General features: G+C 50.2%; 1 protein-coding gene across 1 annotated transcript in view; it reads left to right on the top strand.

Moving 5' to 3' along the window:
- The window catches only part of DNAH12 (dynein axonemal heavy chain 12), a 331588-nt gene that overhangs the window by 248896 nt on the left and 60816 nt on the right, over window positions 1-21876 (top strand). Inside the window, exons 55-58 of the mRNA XM_075321326.1 lie at window positions 7864-8009; window positions 8136-8350; window positions 15828-16020; window positions 19265-19457. Coding sequence (XP_075177441.1) covers window positions 7864-8009; window positions 8136-8350; window positions 15828-16020; window positions 19265-19457 — 747 coding nt within the window. The remainder of the gene's footprint in view (window positions 1-7863; window positions 8010-8135; window positions 8351-15827; window positions 16021-19264; window positions 19458-21876) is intronic.

The raw sequence follows: 21876 nt of genomic DNA, 5'->3' as shown, positions 1-21876 counted from the left end.
TGGTTACCCGATATTTACCTTAGTTACCAGCCTCTGCAGCTCTCACGCTGCCTGTGCTGCCGGCTCCGGCTCTCTGCACATGTAGCTGCTGTACACATCGGGTTAATTAACCCGATGTGTACAGCAGCTAGGAGAGCAAGGAGCCAGCGCTAAGCAGTGTGCGCGGCTCCCTGCTCTCTGCACATGTAGCTGCATTACACATCGGGTTAATTAACCCGATGTGTACTGTAGCTAGGAGAGCAAGGAGCCAGCGCTAATGTGCGCGGCTCCCTGCTCCCTGCTCACACTGGTAACTAATGTAAACATCGGGTAACCATACCCGATGTTTACCTTAGTTACCAGTCTCCGCAGCTTCCAGACGGCGGCTCCGTGCAAGCGCAGCGTCGCTTGCACGTCGCTGCTGGCTGGGGGCTGTTCACTGGTCGCTGGTGAGATCTGCCTGTTTGACAGCTCACCAGCGACCATGTAGCGATGCAGCAGCGATCCTGACCAGGTCAGATCGCTGGTCGGATCGCTGCTGCATCGCTAAGTGTGAAGGTACCCTAACTTTGACAGATTACAATAATATGCATGAATAATCTCTGTTGTAGTTGTCAGGGCACTATAGGCTAATCCCATTATTACTGTTGGTATATTTACTGTTTTCTATTTATATTAACCCTTTACCTGAGACTTTTTCCTGAGCATATGTAATTTGATGAACCTATGCCTTTATGTATGACACATTATATCTATGCCAAATGGGTCCCTACTTGTAACACATCGCCCTTCTGTGTTGATTTTAATTCACACTCTTGTGTATGTCTTTATGTGTTGCGGTCACTAATTAAATGAAATAAATTATTTTTGTATTTTTGAATACTTTTGGGTATGTCCCTTTATTTAATGTGTATATACATACATCCTCTTGACTTAGTCAGTCCTTTTATACATTTATGATATGGTGACTAGAGTCTCAGTGACTTCCATTATGTTAATTAAGTCCTGTATTCTTTTGGTTCTAATATATGTAAGCTCGTGCTGCCTGAACCGAGCACATATCCACATTGTGATGCCTGCTCTAACCTGACAATGCCTCAGCCTGGGATCGCTCCCCCAGTGGTCTCTCCGGCTGCTCCGGCTCCTGTGGCTGAACCCCCGGCTTGGGTAGAATCCCTATCTAGGTCAATCTCCCAGTCTTTTGCCGACTCCATGGGACAGCTGTCCCGGACTTTGCTGAACATGCATCAACCCCCTTCTCAGGGCGCCTCTGCTGCTAGGGCTCTCTCAGCGGAGCTCACAGAGGATTCTTCATCTGGTCCCAGACCCCGTCCTTCTAAGAAGAGACGCAGGGTTCCCTCTCCTTCCTCGTCCCGCGGCTCTGATTCAGGAGCTGACTCGCAGGACGAGGAGGATGCCTTTACGGGGGGCTCGGAGGTTAACTCCATGTACCCCATTGATCTGTCTGAAAGTGACTCAGATGTTAGTGATTTGATTGCGTCCATTAATTCTGTACTGGACCTCAATCCGCCAGTATCAGAGGAGCAACCCTCTCTGGCAGAAAAGCACCAGTTTACCTTGACTAAGAGGACAAAGAGTGTGTTCTTTAACCACTCCAGTTTTCAGGCCGCTGTGACCAAGCCCAGGGCCTGTCCTGACAAACGCTTCCCAAAGCGTGGTTCTGATGACCGTTTTCCCTTTCCACCTGAGGTGGTCAAGGAGTGGGCTCATTCACCAAAGGTAGACCCCCCGGTGTCTAGACTCTCAGCCCGGACTGTTGTATCAGTGGCTGATGGCACCTCTCTTAAGGATTCCACTGACCGCCAGGTTGACCTTCTGGCCAAATCTGTATATGAGGCGGCACGGGCCTCGTTCTCCCCATCTTTTGCAGCAGTGTGGGCTCTCAAAACCATCTCTGCTTCTCTAGAGGAGATGCATTCCCTCACCAGGGAATCTATGCCCGAAATGGTTGCCTTAACTTCCCAAGCTTCCGCTTTTTCATCCTATGCCATGTCTGCCATGCTGGAGGCTTCTCGCCGCACTGCGGTGGCTTCGGCTAATTCCCTCGCTATCCGCAGGATCTTGTGGCTTCGAGAGTGGAAGGCAGATGCTTCTTCAAAGAAGTACCTTGCTGGGCTCCCTTTTGCTGGGCCCAGGCTATTCGGTGAACAACTGGATGAAATTATTAAGGAAGCTACTGGCGGGAAGAGTACTTCCATGCCACAAACCAAAACCAGGAAACCTGTCCAGGGTAGGAACCAGTCGAGGTTTCGTTCCTTTCGTTCCTCCAACTGGTCGTCCTCTAAGCCCTCGGCCTCGTCCACTAACTCAGCCAAGGACCAAAAATTCAACTGGCGCACTAAGGCGCGTCCACAGAAGACCGCAGGAGCTGCTGCCACTAAGGCAGCCTCCTCTTGACTATCTGTCCGCGCCAGCAACGTCCTTAGTCGGTGGCAGGCTCTCCCACTTTGGCGACGCGTGGTTTCAACACGTCTCCGATCAGTGGGTGCGGGATGTCATCTCCCACGGCTACAGGATAGAATTCTCTTCCAGCCCGCCAAACAGATTTTTTCTATCAACTCCCCCCTGTTCCAAGGCCGCCGCCTTCTCTCAGGCCGTGGCATCCTTGCAGGCCAACGGAGTAATTGTACCGGTCCCGCCCGGGAACGGTTCAGAGGTTTCTACTCAAATCTCTTCCTAGTCCCCAAAAAGGACGGTTCCTTCCGGCCCATCCTGGATCTCAAGCTTCTCAACAAGCATGTTCAGGTGTGGCATTTTCGCATGGAATCTCTGCAGTCAGTCATTGCCTCAATGACCCAAGGGGATTTCCTGGCATCCATCGACATCAGAGATGCCTATCTACATGTGCCAATTGCAGTTTCTCACCAGCGTTGGCTACGTTTTGCAATCGGAGAGGAACATTTCCAATTCGTGGCTCTTCCCTTCGGGTTAGCCACAGCCCCTCGGGTATTCACCAAGGTCATGGCGGCAGTAATTGCGGTTCTGCACCTCCAGGGGTTGGCAGTGATTCCTTACCTGGACGACCTTCTAGTCAAGGCTTCATCCAGCGCAGACTGTCAGCGGAGTGTCTCGCTCACTCTCGCCACTCTAGCCCAATTCGGGTGGCTGGTCAATCTGCCCAAATCCACTCTGACTCCGACCCAGAGGCTCACGTACCTAGGGATGCAGTTCGAGACTCTGCCGGCACTTGTGAAGCTGCCCTTAGTCAAACAGCAGTCCCTCCAACTGGCGGTGCGCTCTCTGCTGAGGCCCCGCCGTTATTCCATCAGGCACCTGATGCAGGTGCTGGGTCAGATGGTGGCGTCAATGGAGGCTGTTCCCTTTGCCCAGTTCCATCTGCGTCCTCTGCAGCTGGACATTCTCCGCTGTTGGGACAAGCGGCCTTCCTCCTTGCACAGGTTAGTGGCTCTGTCGCCACAGACCAGGAGCTCTCTTCAGTGGTGGCTTCGGCCCCTCTCTCTGTCCCAGGGACGCTCCTTCCTGGCTCCGTCCTGGGTGGTCCTCACCACGGATGCCAGTCTATCCGGCTGGGGAGCGGTATGTCTCCACCACCGAGCACAGGGCACTTGGACTCCGTCCGAGTCAGCCCTTTCAATCAATGTGCTGGAAACCAAAGCCGTGCTCCTGGCTCTCCTAGCTTTTCACCACCTATTGACGGGCAAGCACATCCGAGTCCAGTCAGACAACGCGACAGCGGTTGCCTACATCAATCACCAGGGAGGTACAACGCATCCTTCAATAGGTGGAGGACTCCAAGTCCACCATATCCGCAGTCCACATCCCAGGCGTGGAAAACTGGGAGGCAGATTATCTCAGCTGTCAAACCGTGGACAGTGGCGAGTGGTCCCTGCAGCCGGCAGTGTTTCAGTCAATCTGCCGCAAGTGGGGCACTCCGGACGTGGACCTAATGGCATCTCGTCACAACAAGAAGGTTCCGATTTACGTGGCTCGCTCCCACGATCCTCAGGATTTCGCAGCGGACGCTCTGGTTCAAGACTGGTCCCAGTTTCGTCTGTACTACGTGTTTCCCCCTCTAGCTCTCTTGCCCAGAGTCCTGCGCAAGATCAGAATGGAGGGCCGTCGGGTCATCCTCATTGCTCCGGACTGGCCCAGGCGAGCTTGGTACCCAGACCTGCTCCATCTGTCCGTAGAGGTGCCGTGGCATCTTCCGGACCGTCCAGACCTTCTCTCACAAGGTCCGTTTTTCCGCCAGAATTCTGCGGCTCTCAGATTGACGGCGTGGCTCTTGAGTCCTGGATCTTGACGGCTTCTGGTATCCCTCCTGAAGTCATCTCCACTATGACTCGGGCCCGGAAGTCTTCCTCGGCCAAAATCTATCACAGGACTTGGAAAATTTTCCTGTCCTGGTGTCGTTCTTCCGGCCATGCTCCTTGGCCTTTTTCCTTGCCGACCCTTCTGTCCTTTCTACAATCCGGTCTGCAGCTAGGACTGTCCCTCAATTCTCTCAAGGGACAAGTCTTGGCTCTGTCAGTGCTGTGCCAGCGGCGTATCGCCCGGCTGGCTCAGGTCCGCACCTTCATGCAGGGCGCGTCTCACATCATTCCGCCTTACCGGCGGCCCTTGGATCCCTGGGACCTCAATTTGGTTCTCACGGCCTTGCAGAAACCCCCCTTTGAGCCTCTTAGGGAGGTTTCTTTGTTTCGTCTTTCACAGAAAGTGGTCTTTCTAGTGGCCATCACTTCCCTCAGGAGAGTCTCTGATTTGGCTGCGCTCTCTTCGGAGTCACCTTTTTTGGTTTTTCATCAAGACAAGGTGGTTCTCCGTCCGACTCCGGACTTTCTCCCTAAGGTGGTTTCTCCTTTCCACCTTAACCAGGACATTACCCTGCCTTCCTTTTGTCCGGCTCCTGTTCATCGCTTTGAAAAAGCATTGCATACTCTGGATCTGGTGCGGGCGCTCCGGATCTATGTGTCTCGCACCGCTGCTCTTAGGCGGTGCACCTCTCTTTTTGTGCTAACCACAGGTCGGCGTAAGGGCCTCTCTGCTTCTAAGCCGTCCTTAGCCGTTGGATTAGGTCGACCATTTCGGATGCCTACCAGTGTTCTCAGGTGCCTCCCCCGCCGGGGATCAAGGCACACTCGACCAGAGCTATCGGTGCCTCTTGGGCTTTCAGGCACCAGGCTACGGCTCAGCAAGTCTGTCAGGCTGCCACTTGGACTAGCCTGCATACCTTTTCAAAGCACTACCAAGTGCATGCTCATGCTTCGGCAGATGCGAGCTTGGGCAGACGCATCCTTCAGGCGGCTGTCGCCCATTTGTGAAGTTAGGCTCTGCCTACTTCTCAGTTTTTCTGTTTATTCCCACCCATGGACTGCTTTGAGACGTCCCAATATCTGGGTCTCCCATAGGAACGATAAAGAAAAAGAGAATTTTGTTACTTACCGTAAATTCTTTTTCTTATAGTTCCGTATTGGGAGACCCAGCACCCTCCCTGTTGCCTGTTGGCAGTTTCTTGTTCCGCGTGTTATCACCGGCTGTTGTCGTGGACAGAGTCTCCGGTTGTTCCGGTTCTTGCTCTGTGTTTACTTGTGGGTGGCTATTCTCCTTCAGCTTTTGCACTAAACTGGCTAGATCTGGTTCTCCAGGGGGTGTATAAGCTCAGAGGGAGGAGCTACACTTTTTAGTGTAGTACTTTGTGTGTCCTCCGGAGGCAGAAGCTATACACCCATGGTCTGGGTCTCCCAATACGGAACTATAAGAAAAAGAATTTATGGTAAGTAAACAAAATTCTCTTTTTTTCTATGTGGCCCATCTGCTTAAGGGCATCACCTTTGGAATGTTACATATGTACAGGCATATCGCTATGATGATTTTGATTCATTTTTGAGTGATAGTTATACATCACATATGAACACTAATCGAATATATTGAGCCCCTTCATATATACATAGCATATATGTTGCCCTGCAGAAATATATATGGTCATTTCTTTGCAAATTGTATGCTATACTATGATACTCTATATCCACTAATATCTGTATATTTTTGGAGTAATGATCTCGCCCTTGATGTTTTTTGCCCACTTATTTATCTTCAGGGACTCCCTGTGTACACTTGTATATCACTATTGAGAGTTTTATATGCGGTATTTTACTTCTTGTTGTAATCTTTCTAATAAAAGTTTTCAATTTTTTTGCAAGAAGTTTGTATGTGATTTTTGTATATTTTGGTCATTGAATGACTGTGACTACGTTTACCCCTTAGTTCTCTTGTCACAAATATTCCTTTTGTTGGGGTGCAGTCAGTACATTTGAGTATTTTGGTTCCATATTCTGTCCTCAATTGTTCTATTAATATCATTTTAGTCCTTGTAGCAAAATCTGTGCTATTGGGGGACAATGGCATGATCAACGTGTGAGTGCACCGACCAGCCCAAACAGCCATTGCATCAACGTGATCAATCTGTTTGGTAATTTGGAGCAATCGTTAGCCATAATTAGCATATTGCACTGTATATTACCACCGTTGCTAGTAATTGGAGCTGAAAGACCATGGTCAGGAGCGGCGCGTGCCTGGAAAAGGAAAAAAAATAAGCTAATAATTTTTGCTAATTTCACACAATCTCAGAAGCTTTTGAAAATAATTGATTAATCCACCAAAAGTGTTTTAGTTACATAATTACTTAGGTTGAAAAAAGCCCCCGTCCATCTAGTTCACTCTTCCTCCACCAATTCTACATTTTGTCATTGTTTATAACCGACAATATTAGTGTACTGAGGAAATCATCCAGCCCTTTTTTAAACGCTGTTATAATATCTGCCATTACTGCCTCTTGTAGTAGGGCATTCCACAGTCTGACTGCTCTAACTGTAAAGAACCCTTCCTATTTAGCTGCCGGAATGTACACTTTTGCATGTGTCTTAATTAAAGGGGATTCAGGCTTGGTGAAAAGTAACCCAATCAGCATTACTCACCCACAATTTCTCTATCACTGCCTTTCTGCTCTGGTATTTGTTAATATAATGCATAAGGCACCACTGCAGCCAATCATTGAGCTTTAGCAGTCTTGTGCCAACTAACTCGATCTAATTACTGCTGTGCTCAGTAATTGGCTGTAGTGGTCACATATGATGCCAGCTAACTCAACATCACTGCTGTGCTCCGTGATTGGCTGCAGCAGTCACTTACGATGCCAACTAATTCAACATCACCTGCTGTGCTCAGTGATTGGATTCAGCAGTCACTTATGATGCCAACTAACTCAACATCACTGCTGTGCTCCATGATTGGCTGCAGCAGTCACTTACGATGCCAACTAACTCAACATCACCTGCTATGCTCAGTGATTGGCTACAGCAGTAACTTATGCCAACTTACTCAACATCTCTGCTGTGCTCAGTGGTCACATATGATGCCAACTAACTCAACATCACCTGCTGTGCTCAGTGATTGGCTGCAGCAGTCACTTACAATGCCAACTAACTCAACATCACTGCTGTGCTCAGTGATTGGCTGAAGCGGTCACATATGATGCCAACTAACTCAATATCACTGCTGTGCTCAGTGATTGGCTAAAGCAGTCACATATGATGCCAACTAACTCAACATCACTGCTGTGCTCAGTGATTGGCTGAAGCGGTCACATATGATGCCAACTAACTCAACATCACTGCTGTGCTCAGTGATTGGCTAAAGCAGTCACATATGATGCCAACTAACTCAACATCACTGCTGTGCTTAGTGATTGGCTGCAGCGATCACACATTCTGTAATTCTAGCATCACCCCTGCAGTCGGTCAACAAATTCTGGGGGTTGTGACTGTCGTACAAAGCATAAAAAATTAATCCTGGAAAATCACTTTAAGTTAAATTCAACATTTTATTTATTTATTTATTTATTAGAGTAAAAATATTCCGTGCTCCGATGACTTTTCATTGAGTAAGACTCTCGGTGACCCAATCAAAATCAGAGCCTGGAATATCGCCGGATTACCGACTGACAGCTTCTCCGTGGATAACGGCGTCATCGTCAGCAACTCAAGACGCTGGTAAGAAATGTGTCACTTAACAAAGGATTCAATTCATCTTGTTTTTTAAATGTTTACATAATAATTGTCAAGTTTAGAAGAAAACTAAATCCAAGAGCATGTCCCCTCGGTGTCTCTTTTGTGCAGGCCATTAATGATTGACCCTCAGGGCCAGGCTAACAAGTGGATTAAGAACTCGGAGAGAGACAACCAGCTGAGCGTCATCAAATTAACCGATTCAGACTACATGCGAACTCTGGAAAACTGCATACAGTTCGGGACGCCGCTTCTACTGGAAAACGTGGGCGAAGATTTGGATCCATCTCTGGAGCCTTTACTATTGAAGCAAACGTTCAAACAAGGTGCGGGCGACCATTTCTGTGTATGAAAATGATCACATAAGGCCGCTTTACACGCTGTGACATCGCTCAAGCGATCTCGTTGGGGTCACGGAATTTGTGACGCACATCCGGTCGCTTTAGCGATGTTGTTGCGTGTGACACCTATGAGCAATTTTGCATCGTTGCAAAAACGTGCAAAATCGCTCATCGGTGACATGGGGGTCCATTCTCGATTATCGTTGCTGCTGCAGTAACTATGTAGTTCGTCGTTCCAGCGGCAGCACACATCGCTCTGTGTGACACCGCAGGAACGAGGAACCTCACCTTACCTGCCTCCCGCCCGCAATGCGGAAGGAAGGAGGTGGGCGGGATGTTCGTCCCGCTCATCTCCGCCCCTCCGCTTCTATTGGGCGGCGGTTCAGTGACGCTGCTGTGACACTGAACGAACCGCCCCCTTAGAAAGGAGGCGGATCGCCGGTCACAGTGACGTCGCAGGGCAGGTAAGTAATGTGACAAGTCCACGCGATGTTCTGCGCCACGGGCAGCGATTTGCCCGTGTTGCACAACCGATGGGGGCAGGTACGCACGCTAGCGATATCGGTCACGATATCGCAGCAATAAAGCGGCCTTTAGTGGTCACCACAGGTCATCATCCGGACAGATCAGAAGCTCCAGTCTTCCAGATTTGTTAGCCGTGGTCCCCTCTCCTTTAGGCCTGTTTGACACGTCAGTGAAAAACACAGACGTTTTTCACTGATGTGAAAAAACGCAGACGTTTTTCACTGACGTGAAAAAACACATATGAATCACGACACACGTGGGTTGTTCATGTGCAATCCATGATAGCACACGGACGTATACTCACCTGTCCCGTTCCTGCTGTCCATGGTGCTGAACTCTCCAGGTCTGCTGCATCCGGCCATCGCTGCCTCTGCTCTCTGCAGCTACTTCCGGGTCTGCTCTGGCTGGAAAAAATGAATATGCATGCCATAATGAGCCGGCCAGGAAGCTGCAGAGAGCGGGGGCTGCACAGAGCGTCGCTGGAGGCGGGTGAGTTGAAAATGTTTTTTTATTTGTAATGTACGTTTCTTCATCGTTCCTTATGGGAGACCCAGACCATGGGTGTATAGCTTCTGCCTCCGGAGGACACACAAAGTACTACACTAAAAGTGTAGCTCCTCCCTCCGAGCATATACACCCCCTGGATGACCAAATCTAGCCAGTTCAATGCTTTGTGTTCAGGAGGTCACACACACACATGCATTCTCATCTGATTTTTGATTTTTGATTTCAAAGAGTTGGAAGAAAAGCGGGTCCAAGCTGGACTCCCGGCATGTCCCTTCTCACCCCACTGTGTCGGCGGTGCTGTTAAGGTTGATTTTACAAGGCTGGAGCCTTACATGCCGCGCTCCTTCACCATCCCTCGGGCTCTGGCTTGAAGTGGGAGCCATCACGGTTCTCACTGCTTTGCAGGAGACCGGTCTCCATCCGCAGCCCTTTCAGGACCCTGCCGGACGGAGCGCTCATCCCTCAGGGACCTGGCCCTGCGTCTCATAAGCTAAGTATTGAGACGTTATTAAGGGGTCCCTTGTACATTTATTGTGGGGAGAGTGTGTTATTTAACTTTGCTGTGATTTCCGGCCGGTTCTCTGGTTTCCTCCTGAGAACCGCGCCGAGGGTGCCTGCTTGTCGGCCGCATGGTAAAATTTAGGCCCCGGCTTCGGCTGCGGCCTACTTTTGTTTTCACTACCCCTGCATGTCAGTCATGCAGGGGGACAGTGCGGCGCCGCCCACCGGCCGTTCAGCACAGGGGAGGACACTCCTCTCTGAGGAGATGTTTCCCTCCCCTGTATTTCTCCTTGGCCCTCCGGTTCCCGCTCTTGGACTGAACCCCGCCCCCCCTCCTCACTCCGGCGCCATTTTATCAGCGTTCACACACTGATCGGCGCTGGCTGCTGCAGCTCTGCAATCTGTCTGGGGGTCCAAGCTGTGGAATCCGGAGGGCACACAAAACGGTCTGGTAAGCCACAACCTCTGGTTGTGGACTTTCTTGTACACTCTCTGGGGGTCATTCTGAAGGAGTGTGTTCTTTACTGCAGAGCCTCCACCTCAGCAGCATGTCTCTCACTAGGAGCAAGGCTGCAAGGCTTTACTCTATATGCACTGCATGTAAGCTCATACTGCCTGAACCAAGCACATATCCACATTGTGATGCCTGCTCTAACATGGTGGTGTCTCAGCCTGGAGTCTCCCCAGGGGTCCCTCCGGCTGCTCCAGCCCCGGTGGCTGAACCCCCGGCTTGGGTAGCATCGTTTTCTAAAGCTATCTCCCAGTCCTTTGCCGACTCCATGGGACAGCTGTCCCAGACTCTGCTGACCATGCATCAGCCCCCTTCTCAGGGCGCCTCTGCTTCTCCGACTTGCTCTGCAGAGCTCACAGAGGATTTTTCATCTGTTCCCAGACCCCGTCCTCCTAAACGGAGACGCAGGGACTCTTCTCCTTCCTCGTCCCACGGCTCTGATTCACGAGCTAAATCGCAGGGCGAGGAGGATGCCTTTACTGTCCTTTACTGTGGGCTCGGACGCTACCTCTATGTACCCCATTGATCTAACTGAAGGTGATGCGGATGTTAGTGATTTGATTGCGTCCATTAATTCTGTACTGGACCTCAATCCACCAGTGTCAGAAGAACAAGCCTCTCTGGTAGAAAAACACCAGTTTACCTCACCTAAGAGAGCAAGGAGTATGTTTTTTAACCACTCCAGTTTTCAGGCCACTGTGACCAAGCCCAGGGCCTGTCCTGACAAACGCTTCCCAAAGCGTAGTTCTGATGACCGTTTTCCCTTTCCACCAGAGGTGGTCAAGGAGTGGGCTCATTCACCAAAGGTAGATCCTCCGGTGTCTAGAATGTCAGCCCGGACAGTTGTATCTGTGGCGGATGGCACCTCACTTAAGGATTCCACTGACCGCCAGGTTGACCTTCTGGCCAAATCTGTATATGAAGCGGCAGGGGCCTCGTTCTCCCCGTCTTTTGCAGCAGTGTGGGCTCTTAAGGACGTCTCTGCTTCTCTGGCGGAGATGCATTCCCTCACCAGGGACTCTATGCCCGAAATGGTTGCCTTAACTTCCCAGGCTTCGGCTTTTTCATCCTATGCCATGTCTGCCATTCTGGAGGCTTCTCACCGCACGGCGGTGGCTTCGGCTAATTCCCTCGTTATCCGCAGGATCTTGTGGCTTCGAGAGTGGAAAGCAGACGCTTCTTCCAAGAAGTACCTTGCTGGGCTCCCCTTTGCTGGGTCCCGGCTGTTCGGTGAACAACTGGATGAAATTATTAAGGAAGCTACTGGCGGGAAGAGTACTTCCTTGCCACAAACTAAAACCAGGAAACCTGTCCAGGGCAGGAACCAGTCGAGGTTTCGTTCCTTTCGTTCCTCTAACTGGTCATCCTCTAAGCCCTCAGCCTCGTCCACTAACTCAGCCAAGGAACGAAAACCCAGCTGGCGCACGAAGCCGCGTCCTCAGAAGAACGGAGGAGCCGCTGCCACTAAGGCAGCCTCCTCTTGACTATCTGGCTGCGCCAGCAACGTCCTTGGTCGGTGGCAGGCTCTCCCACTTTGGCGACGTGTGGTTTCAACACGTCTCCGATCAGTGGGTGCGGGATATCATCTCCCACGGCTACAGGATAGAATTCTCTTCCAGCCTGCCAAACAGATTTTTTCTGTCCACTCCCCCCTGCTCCAAAGCCGCCGCCTTCTCTCAGGCCGTGGCATCCTTGCAGGCCAACGGAGTAATTGTACCGGTTCCCGCCCGGGAACGGTTCAGAGGTTTCTACTCAAATCTCTTCCTAGTCCCCAAGAAGGACGGTTCCTTCCGGCCCATCCTGGATCTCAAGCTTCTCAACGAGCATGTTCAGGTGCGGCACTTTCGCATGGAATCTCTGCGATCAGTCATTGCCTCAATGACACAAGGAGATTTTCTAGCATCCATCGACATCAGAGATGCCTATCTGCATGTGCCAATTGCAGTTTCACACCAGCGTTGGCTACGTTTTGCAATCGGAGAGGAACTTTTCCAATTCGTGGCTCTCCCCTTCGGGTTAGCCACGGCCCCTCGTGTATTCACCAAGGTCATGGCAGCAGTGGTTGCGGTTCTCCACCTCCAGCGGTTGGCAGTGATTCCTTACCTGGACGACCTTCTAGTCAAGGCTTCATCCAGTGCAGACTGTCAGCGGAGTGTTTCGCTCACTCTCGCCACGCTTGTTCAATTCGGGTGGCTTGTCAATCTGCCCAAGTCCACTCTGACCCCGACCCAGAAACTTACGTACCTAGGGATGCAATTCGAGACTCTGCCGGCACTTGTGAAGCTGCCCTTAGTCAAACAGCAGTCCCTTCATCTGGCGGTGCGCTCTCTGTTGAGGCCCCGCCGTCATTCCATCAGGCACCTCATGCAGGTGCTGGGTCAGATGGTGGCGTCAATGGAAGCGGTTCCCTTTGCCCAGTTCCATCTGCGTCCTCTGCAGCTGGACATTCTCCGCTGTTGGCACAAGCGGACCTCTTCCCTGCACAGGCTAGTGGCTCTGTCGCCACAGACCAGGAGCTCTCTTCAGTGGTGGCTTCGGCCCCTCTCTCTGTCCCAGGGACGCTCCTTTCTGATCCCGTCCTGGGTGATTCTCACCACGGATGCCAGTCTATCCGGCTGGGGAGCAGTGTTTCTCCACCACCGAGCACAGGGCACTTGGACTCCGTCCGAATCAGCCCTCTCGATCAATGTGCTGGAAATCAGAGCTGTGCTCCTAGCTCTCGTAGCCTTTCACCACCTGTTGGCGGGCAAGCACATTCGAGTCCATTCAGACAACGCGACAGCAGTTGCCTACATCAATCACCAGGGCGGGACTCGCAGCCGCCTGGCAATGTTGGAAGTTCAACGTATCCTTCAGTGGACGGAGGACTCCAAGTCCACCATATCCGCAGTCCACATCCCAGGCGTAGAAAACTGGGAGGCAGATTATCTCAGCCGTCAAACCGTGGACAGCGGCGAGTGGGCCCTGCATCCGGCAGTGTTCCGGTCAATCTGCCGCAAGTGGGGCACTCCGAAAGTGGATCTAATGGCATCCCGGCACAACAACAAGGTCCCGGTTTACGTGGCTCGCTCCCACGATCCTCAGGCCTTGGCAGCGGACGCGCTGGTTCAGGATTGGTCCCAGTTCCGTCTGGCCTACGTGTTTCCCCCTCTAGCGCTCTTGCCCAGAGTCCTGCGCAAGATCAGAATGGAGGGCCGTCGGGTCATAATCATTGCTCCAGACTGGCCCAGGCGAGCTTGGTACCCAGACCTGCTCCGTCTGTCCGTAGAGGTGCCTCGGCATCTCCCGGACCGCCCAGACCTTTTCTCACAAGGTCCGTTTTTCCGCCAGAATTCTGCGGCTCTCAGATTGACGGCGTGGCTCTTGAGTCCTGGATCCTGACGGCTTCAGGCATTCCTTCCGAGGTCATCTCCACTATGACTCAGGCTCAGAAGTCTTCCTCGGCCAGGATTTACCACAGGACTTGGAGAATTTTCCTGTCCTGGTGTCGCTCTTCCGGCCATGCTCCTTGGCCGTTTTCCTTGCCGACCATCCTGTCCTTTCTACAGTCCGGTCTGCAGCTAGGACTATCCCTCAATTCCCTCAAGGGACAGGTCTGTGCTCTGTCAGTGTTGTTCCAGCGGCGTATCGCCTGACTGGCCCAGGTGCGCACCTTCATGCAGGGCGCATCTCACATCATTCCTCCTTACCGGCGGCCTTTGGATCCCTGGGACCTTAATCTGGTTCTCACGGCCTTACAGAAACCCCCCTTTGAGCCTCTTAGGGAGGTTTCTTTGTTTCGACTTTCACAGAAAGTGGTCTTTCTAGTGGCCATAACTTCTCTCAGGAGAGTCTCTGATTTGGCTGCGCTCTCTTCGGAGTCACCCTTTTTGGTTTTTCACCAAGACAAGGTGGTTCTCCGTCCGACTCCGGACTTTCTCCCTAAGGTGGTGTCTCCTTTCCACCTTAACCAGGACATTTCATTGCCTTCCCTTTGTCCGGCCCCTGTGCATCGCTTTGAGAAAGCGTTGCATACTTTAGATTTGGTGCGGGCTCTCCGGATCTATGTGTCACGCACCGCTGCTCTTAGGCGGTGCACCTCTCTTTTTGTGCTGACCACAGGTCAGCGCAAGGGTCTCTCGGCTTCTAAACCGACCCTAGCTCGTTGGATTAGGTCGGCCATATCCGATGCCTACCAATGTACTCAGGTGCCTCCCCCGCCGGGGATTAAGGCGCACTCGACCAGAGCTGTCGGTGCCTCTTGGGCTTTCAGGCACCAGGCTACGGCTCAGCAGGTCTGTCAGGCTGCCACTTGGTCTAGTCTGCACACCTTTTCGAAGCACTACCAAGTGCATGCTCATGCTTCGGCAGATGCGAGCTTGGGCAGACGCATCCTTCAGGCGGCTGTCGCCCATTTGTGAAGTTAGGTTTTGCCTACTTCTCAGTTTTCTGTTTATTACCCACCCATGGACTGCTTTGAGACGTCCCATGGTCTGGGTCTCCCATAAGGAACGATGAAGAAAAAGAGAATTTTGTTTACTTACCGTAAATTCTTTTTCTTATAGTTCCGACATGGGAGACCCAGCACCCTCCCTGTTGCCTGTTGGCAGTTCTTGTTCCGTGTGTTATCACCGGCTGTTGTTGTAGACAGAGGTTCCGGTTATTCCGGGTTTTACTCTATCTCTACTTATGGGTGGATGTCCTCCTTCAGCTTTTGCACTAAACTGGCTAGATTTGGTCATCCAGGGGGTGTATAAGCTCGGAGGGAGGAGCTACACTTTTAGTGTAGTACTTTGTCTGTCCTCCGGAGGCAGAAGCTATACACCCATGGTCTGGGTCTCCCATGTCGGAACTATAAGAAAAAGAATTTACGGTAAGTAAACAAAATTCTCTTTTTTTATGCCAGAAAAAAACAGACATGTCTCCGTGCGGCAATCATGGACACATGTGTACGCCGCACGGAGACACGGTCAGTGAAAAATCACTGATGTGAGCGCAGACCCATTTATTATAATGGGTCTGCATATGTCCGTGATTCTGGTACGTATACAAACTGCAACATACGTACCAGAATCACTGACGTGTGAAACAGGCCTTATACAGAGGCTGTAAACTCTTCTATGGAGGGGATATACATAGTGCTTGTCTTTGTGAATAAGCCCTTTCAAAATTAGGTAAAATAAATGACGTCTGCTTTCTTTATTCACTTTTATTACATGATTATATAACTTTTTTTGTCACCATTTTCTCTTTATTTTTTGCCTCCTTGGAACAGATGAAGGTAATCCACATCTTATCATTTAATAGTTTCTAAAAGTGGAACATTTCTGGAAACCGCTTCTTGTTTTCTGTCCCTAGTAACAAATATGTTTTATAATTTTGGCATGTTTTGATGCCACTTTATGCCCATTATATAATGATATGCTTTTGTGTTCACAGGCGGCATGGACTGCATCAGGCTCGGAGAAACAATCATCGAATATTCCGGAGACTTTAGATTTTATATAACGACGAAACTCCGAAATCCACATTATCTCCCTGAATTAGCAACAAAAGTGTCCCTGCTAAACTTTATGATCACCCCCGAGGGACTGGAAGATCAGTTACTTGGCATCGTAGTAGCAAAAGAGAGGTCAGTGGTCCTTGCTGCTTTATTCTAAATGTCTTTAATAATTCCATCTCAGGATTCTCAAGATATTCCTATTAATCAAGACACAAGTAGTGATGGTTTTTCTGCTGCTCTGTCACAATTCCTCTGTGCAGAGCATCTTGCACACAGGTGATGCTCTGCTGTGTCTTCTTGAATTACGGAGCGGGCAGTGACATTATTTCTCTGTGCAGAGCATTGTGCACACAGGTGATGCTCTGACGCGCCTTCCTGAAATACGGAACTGGCAGTGACCGTATTTCTCTGTGCAGAGCATCTTGCACACAGGTGATGCTCTGCTGTGCCTTCTTAAATTACGGAGCGGGCAGTGACATTATTTCTCTGTGCAGAGCATTGTGCACACAGGTGATGCTCTGCCGCGCCTTCCTGAAATACGGAACTGGCAGTGACCGTATTTCTCTGTGCAGAGCATCTTGCACACAGGTGATGCTCTGCCGCGCCTTCCTGAACTACGGAGCTGCCAGTGACATTTTTCCTTTGTGCAGAGCATTTTGCATTTGGAGATGCTCTGCTGTGTTTCTCTGAGCACTAGCTGACAGGTTGTTTGACAGCGCAGGATTCCATGCAGGTTCTGGGAGGTGCTGATTACTCAGGTGTTCCACCTTCCTGGTGATTGCTCTGTATCATTACTGAGCATGCTCTCCCAGAACCTCGCCAGTCATACTCTCTGGTTCTGCAGTTGTGCTTTTGGCTTGTACTTGTGTTCTGATCTAAGCTTTTTGACCCCGGACCGTTGTTTGATCCCTCTCTGCCCGCTCCCTGTTTTTGTCGTTACCTCCTGCTTCTGACCTCGGACCGTTACCTGACCACATCTCTGCCCGCTCCCTGTTCTTGTCATTACCTCGTGGCTTCTGACCTCAGACCGTTACCTGACAACGTCTCTGTCTGCTCCCTGAATCCAATACATACTCTCCTGGAATTCTGATCCTCGGCTTGTGACTTGACTGCGCTTCTGCTTACTCCCTGTGTCCTGACGTGTCCTCCTGTTTCCTGACCCCGGCGTGTCTGACTACCCTTCCGTCTATACTATCTGTAAGTAGTGACTGGCATCACATGCTCTAGTCTACAAGTATTTCTTAACATCCTGTGCCAAATTCCCTCTACTGAAACACCCCCATCGAGATACCCCAAAGGCTGTAATCTTGCGGCATCCTCCTTTACTTTGACTCTTTGTTCAAGCGAGTCGATCCATAATAAATCTAATATATGTCAACTTTTCTAAAAAAAAAAATAAAAAAATTGAGATTCAATTTGCATGAACGTCTGCCATTTTTACCGGATATCTTAATTAAAATGCATTATACTCACCTGTCCTAGGCCCTCGCCTGTCTTTTGCCACCTCTGCTGTCACAGCTCTCCTGTCCCCCACCCCATCTTTTCTTCTTCCTCTCCCCAGCGCCTGTCTATGGTAGGAGAGGCAGCATAACACAGGTGAGGGTCTCAGACAGGTGGGTATAAGGTATTTTATTATTTTTAACATTTTTCCTCCTTTTTTTGCTTTGGGGGTGCTGCAGGACCTCCGAGCATATTAAAATATTTTTATGGCAATTGAGGCACTATCAATTCTGTACAATTTTATTCCAGAAACTAAAATCGTGAAATGTTTATCCTCTGCAGTGGTGACCAAGTTCTAAAAAAAATGTGTTTGAGTTTCTCCCTGCACCCGACAGAGTAACACAAAATTATTATTTTTTTCAATAATGGTCATCTCTTGCTACCCATCTGTACTTATTAAGAACACAGAAGGAAGGACAAAAAAGAATAGAGGCTCTGTATTCAGACCACACGAAGACTGTTCCAACTGCACCGACACTGCGGCACTTCAGTAGAGCGCCTGCTTCAGCTGGATGTGTGTCTGAGGGTGCACATCCAGCTGAAATACATTGCAGCACATAGACCCACAGGGTCCCAGCACTGCAATGTTCCAGCAGCCGATTAAGGCTATGAATATTCACTGATCCCCCACGCCCATAATCCAGGGCATGGGGAGCAGAGAATATGCCAGCACCTGGCAGCTGACCGCGCTGTAAGTAGGCACGCCACGTTATGATAGTGACGTCATGTGCTGCGCCGCTTATGCCCTAGTCAGTTGTGGCATGTCATCCTTGGAGGAGGACACCGGGGAGCTGGGGAAAGGGGAGTATAATTGTTTATTTTATTTTACTGTGTGCAGTGCGTGGGAGTATCATATGTACCCAGATGCAGCCAGGATGGGGACATAAACCAGGCTGGAGCCATTATGGGGACATGTATACTAGGATGGGGCCATTATGGGGACATGTATACCAGGATGAGGCCATTATGGGGACATGTATACTAGGATGAGGCCATTATGAGGACATGTATACCAGGATGAGGCCATTATGGGGACATGTATACCAGGATGAGGCCATTATGGGGACATGTATACCATGATGGGGCAATTATGGGGACATGTATACCAGGATGGGGCCATTATGGGGACATGTATACTAGGATGGGGCCATTATGGGGACATGTATACCAGGATGAGGCCATTATGGGGGCATGTATACTAGGATGGGGTCATTATGTGGACAGGTATACTAGTATGGGGCCAGTATGAGGACAGGTATACCAGGATGGGGCCATTATAAGGACATCTATACCAGGATGAGGATATTCATACCAGGATGGGGCCATTATGGGGAAATGTTTACCAGGATGGGGCCATTATCAAGACATCTATACCAGAATGGGGACATATATGCCAAGATGGCGCCAGGATGCGGATTTATTCCAGGATGGGCCATGATGGGGATATATATACCAGGCTATAGCCATGATGGAGTCATACACCAGGATGGGGCCATGATGGAGACATATATACCAGGATGGCCCATGAAGAGGTCATGCACCAGTATGTGGGACATGTTTACCAGGAAGTGGTCCAGGATGAGGGACCATTAGTACAGGATAGGGGTCAGTACTACACAATGAAAGGGGATGGATGGCAACTTGTATGTCTTTATAGGATTTAGAATGCTACAAGTGTGTGGGGGGGGGCCCAGGCTCAAACTTTGCAGCGGGGCCCATCGGGCTCTAATTATGCCACTGCTGAGGAGTATCAATGTGTGCAACCAAAGCTTCATTGTGCACACCGCTCTGCATTAGTATTACTATTACAGTTTTTTGGTGTTTTTTCTCTCTGTGTAGACAGAATGTAACCTTACACTTTCCTCGTGTTCAGGCCTGAGCTAGAAGAAGAGAGGAACGCTTTAATTTCACAATCAGCGGCCAATAAGAAACAGCTGAAGGAGATCGAAGACAAGATATTGGAGACTTTGCAGTCCTCAGAAGGGAACATCTTGGAAGATGAGAGCGCCATAAAGATACTGGATTCAGCCAAGATTATGAGCAACGAGATCACCAAAAAGCAACAGGTGAGCAACAGGCATCAGGAATCCTGTGGAGCGGAGATCCTGTATCAGCCACATAATACGGGTCACACTCGGGGTAAAAGACTAATGGTGACTTTTTTGTGTAAGCTGTGCCATGCGCCTCCTAAGCCCCACACTGATCAATATACCATTTTTGTTTAAAAGTAACCTGTCATGTGCAAAAATTGGCATTAATCTGCATGTAAATAGCATTAAAATGCTGCCTGGCTGACCTACAAAAAGCACGACTACCAGGAGGACATTAACTTATTCCCTCCTGGAAGCAACTTGTTTTCAGTCAATGGCTACAGTCGGTTATAATCACTGCCTGGCACTTTGATTGACAGCTCGCTCTGCACATACACACACACTGCACAAGCACACTGCAGAGCGAGCTGTCAATCAGAGTTCAAGGAAGTAATGTTCACTCCCATGATCAAAAGCCAATGGCTCCCAAAAATGTATACATTAATTTCCTCCCAAAAAACGCACTACGGCAGCCAAGCTGCATTTTAACACTATTTACTTGCAAATTATCCCTATATCTGCAAATAAATTGCACATGACAGGTTCCCTTTAAATAGTCACTGTTGTTTCAACAATCTTTTGTATAAATCAATAGTGCAAGCAAAAATAAACAAATATATGCTTATTTCTCCACTTATGAGCCAGTTCTCTCCACGCCTTCTATTACCCACCTCCTAATTTCATCATCTACTCTGAAAAACAGCTAAAATCCATCCAACAATACAGGCTGCTAGCTCACCGAAGGATCAGATTACTTTTCTATCTCCCCTGTATAAACGATAGAACCACCCTACATGCATGTAACTATTGTTTATACAGGGGAGATAGAAAAGGCCGAAACAAACAATAAGTGAGCAAGGAAACATACCAGAATCAATTTGCAATGTTCACCACGCTGAACGCCAACCCCTACGTATGTTTCGTTACTCCTTCTTCAGGGTTTTGGCGTTCAGCGTGATGAACATTGCGAAAAATATATTTCTGGAATGATATATTTTTACATTAGTGGATTTGTGCAATAATTTAGATTAATTATGGGAATTATTTTTGCATAATTTAAAATGTATTTATTATATTATATATTACCAATATCTAAACTCATATAGACTTTATTGCACTTTGTGCAGTTTGATTTTGTGAGCATTTTATTCTCCCACGCACGCCTTTTCTGGATTGCTTTTTGTTAGTGTAATTTTTACCTGATTTTATTCCTTTAAATATCAAATAATCTATATATATAATTGCCTTATTCTGTCTGTCTGTCTGTCTGTCTGTCTTGCTCCAAAATTGTGTCCTTACAGTGACAACCGTCGGATTGGCCACAGGGCTCGGCCCGCCCCCCCCACGGATTGGCCGCCCGGCCTGGCCCCGCCCCCCGCATGGATTAACCGTTTGGCCAGGCCCGCCCCCTGCACGTGATGCCCACTAGGCCACGCCCCCATACGCGATGCCCGCTAGGCCACGCCCCCCACACGCGATGCCCGCTAGGCCACGCCCCCGCACGCAATGCCCGCTAGGCCACGCCCCCACACGCGATGCCCCTAGGCCACGCCCCCCGCACACGATGCACATTCGGCCATGCCCCCCGCACACGATGCACATTCGGCCACGCCCCCCGCACATGTTGGGCACCTGTACACCACCCCCCAGGACTACTCCTCCCATTATACTCCTCTTTCCCCAGGACTACTCCTCCCATTATACTCCTCCTATTATACTCCTCCTTTTATACTCCTCTCTGAGGGGTTCGCAGCATGGGGGATGGAGCACGATGGGGAGTGCAGCATGGGGGTTGGAGCATGATGGGGGGTGCAGCATGGGGGGTGGACCACGATGGGGGGTGCAGCATAGGGGGTGGACCACGATGGGGGGTGTCCAGAATGGGGGGATGAACACGATGGGGGGTGTGCAGCATGGGGGATGGAGCACGATGGGGGGTGCAGCAAGGGGGTTGGACCAGGATGGGGGGTGCCCAGAATGGGGGGGATGAAACACAATGGGGGGTGCACAGCATGGGGGATGGAGCACGATGGGGGGTGCAGCATGGGGGATGGAGCACGATGGGGGGTGCAGCATGGGGGATAGAGCACGATAGGGGGTGCGCAGCATGGGGGATGGAGCACAATGGGGGGTGCGTAGCATGGGGGATGGAGCACGATGGGGGGTGCATAGCATGGGGGATGGAGCACGATGGGGGGTGCAGCATGGGGGATGGAGTATGATGGGGGGGTGCAGCGTGGGGGATGGAGCACGATGGGGGGTGCCCAGAATGGGGGGATGAAACACGATGGGGGGTACGCAGCATGGGGAATGGAGCACGATGGGGGGTGCGCAGCATGGGGGATGGAGCACGATGGGGGGTGTGCAGCATGGGGGATGGAGCACGATGGGGGGT

Source organism: Anomaloglossus baeobatrachus, chromosome 8 (genome assembly GCF_048569485.1).
Source record: "Anomaloglossus baeobatrachus isolate aAnoBae1 chromosome 8, aAnoBae1.hap1, whole genome shotgun sequence".
Taxonomy (NCBI): Eukaryota; Metazoa; Chordata; class Amphibia; order Anura; family Aromobatidae; genus Anomaloglossus; species Anomaloglossus baeobatrachus.
This window is presented reverse-complemented; position numbering and strand designations above follow the sequence as displayed.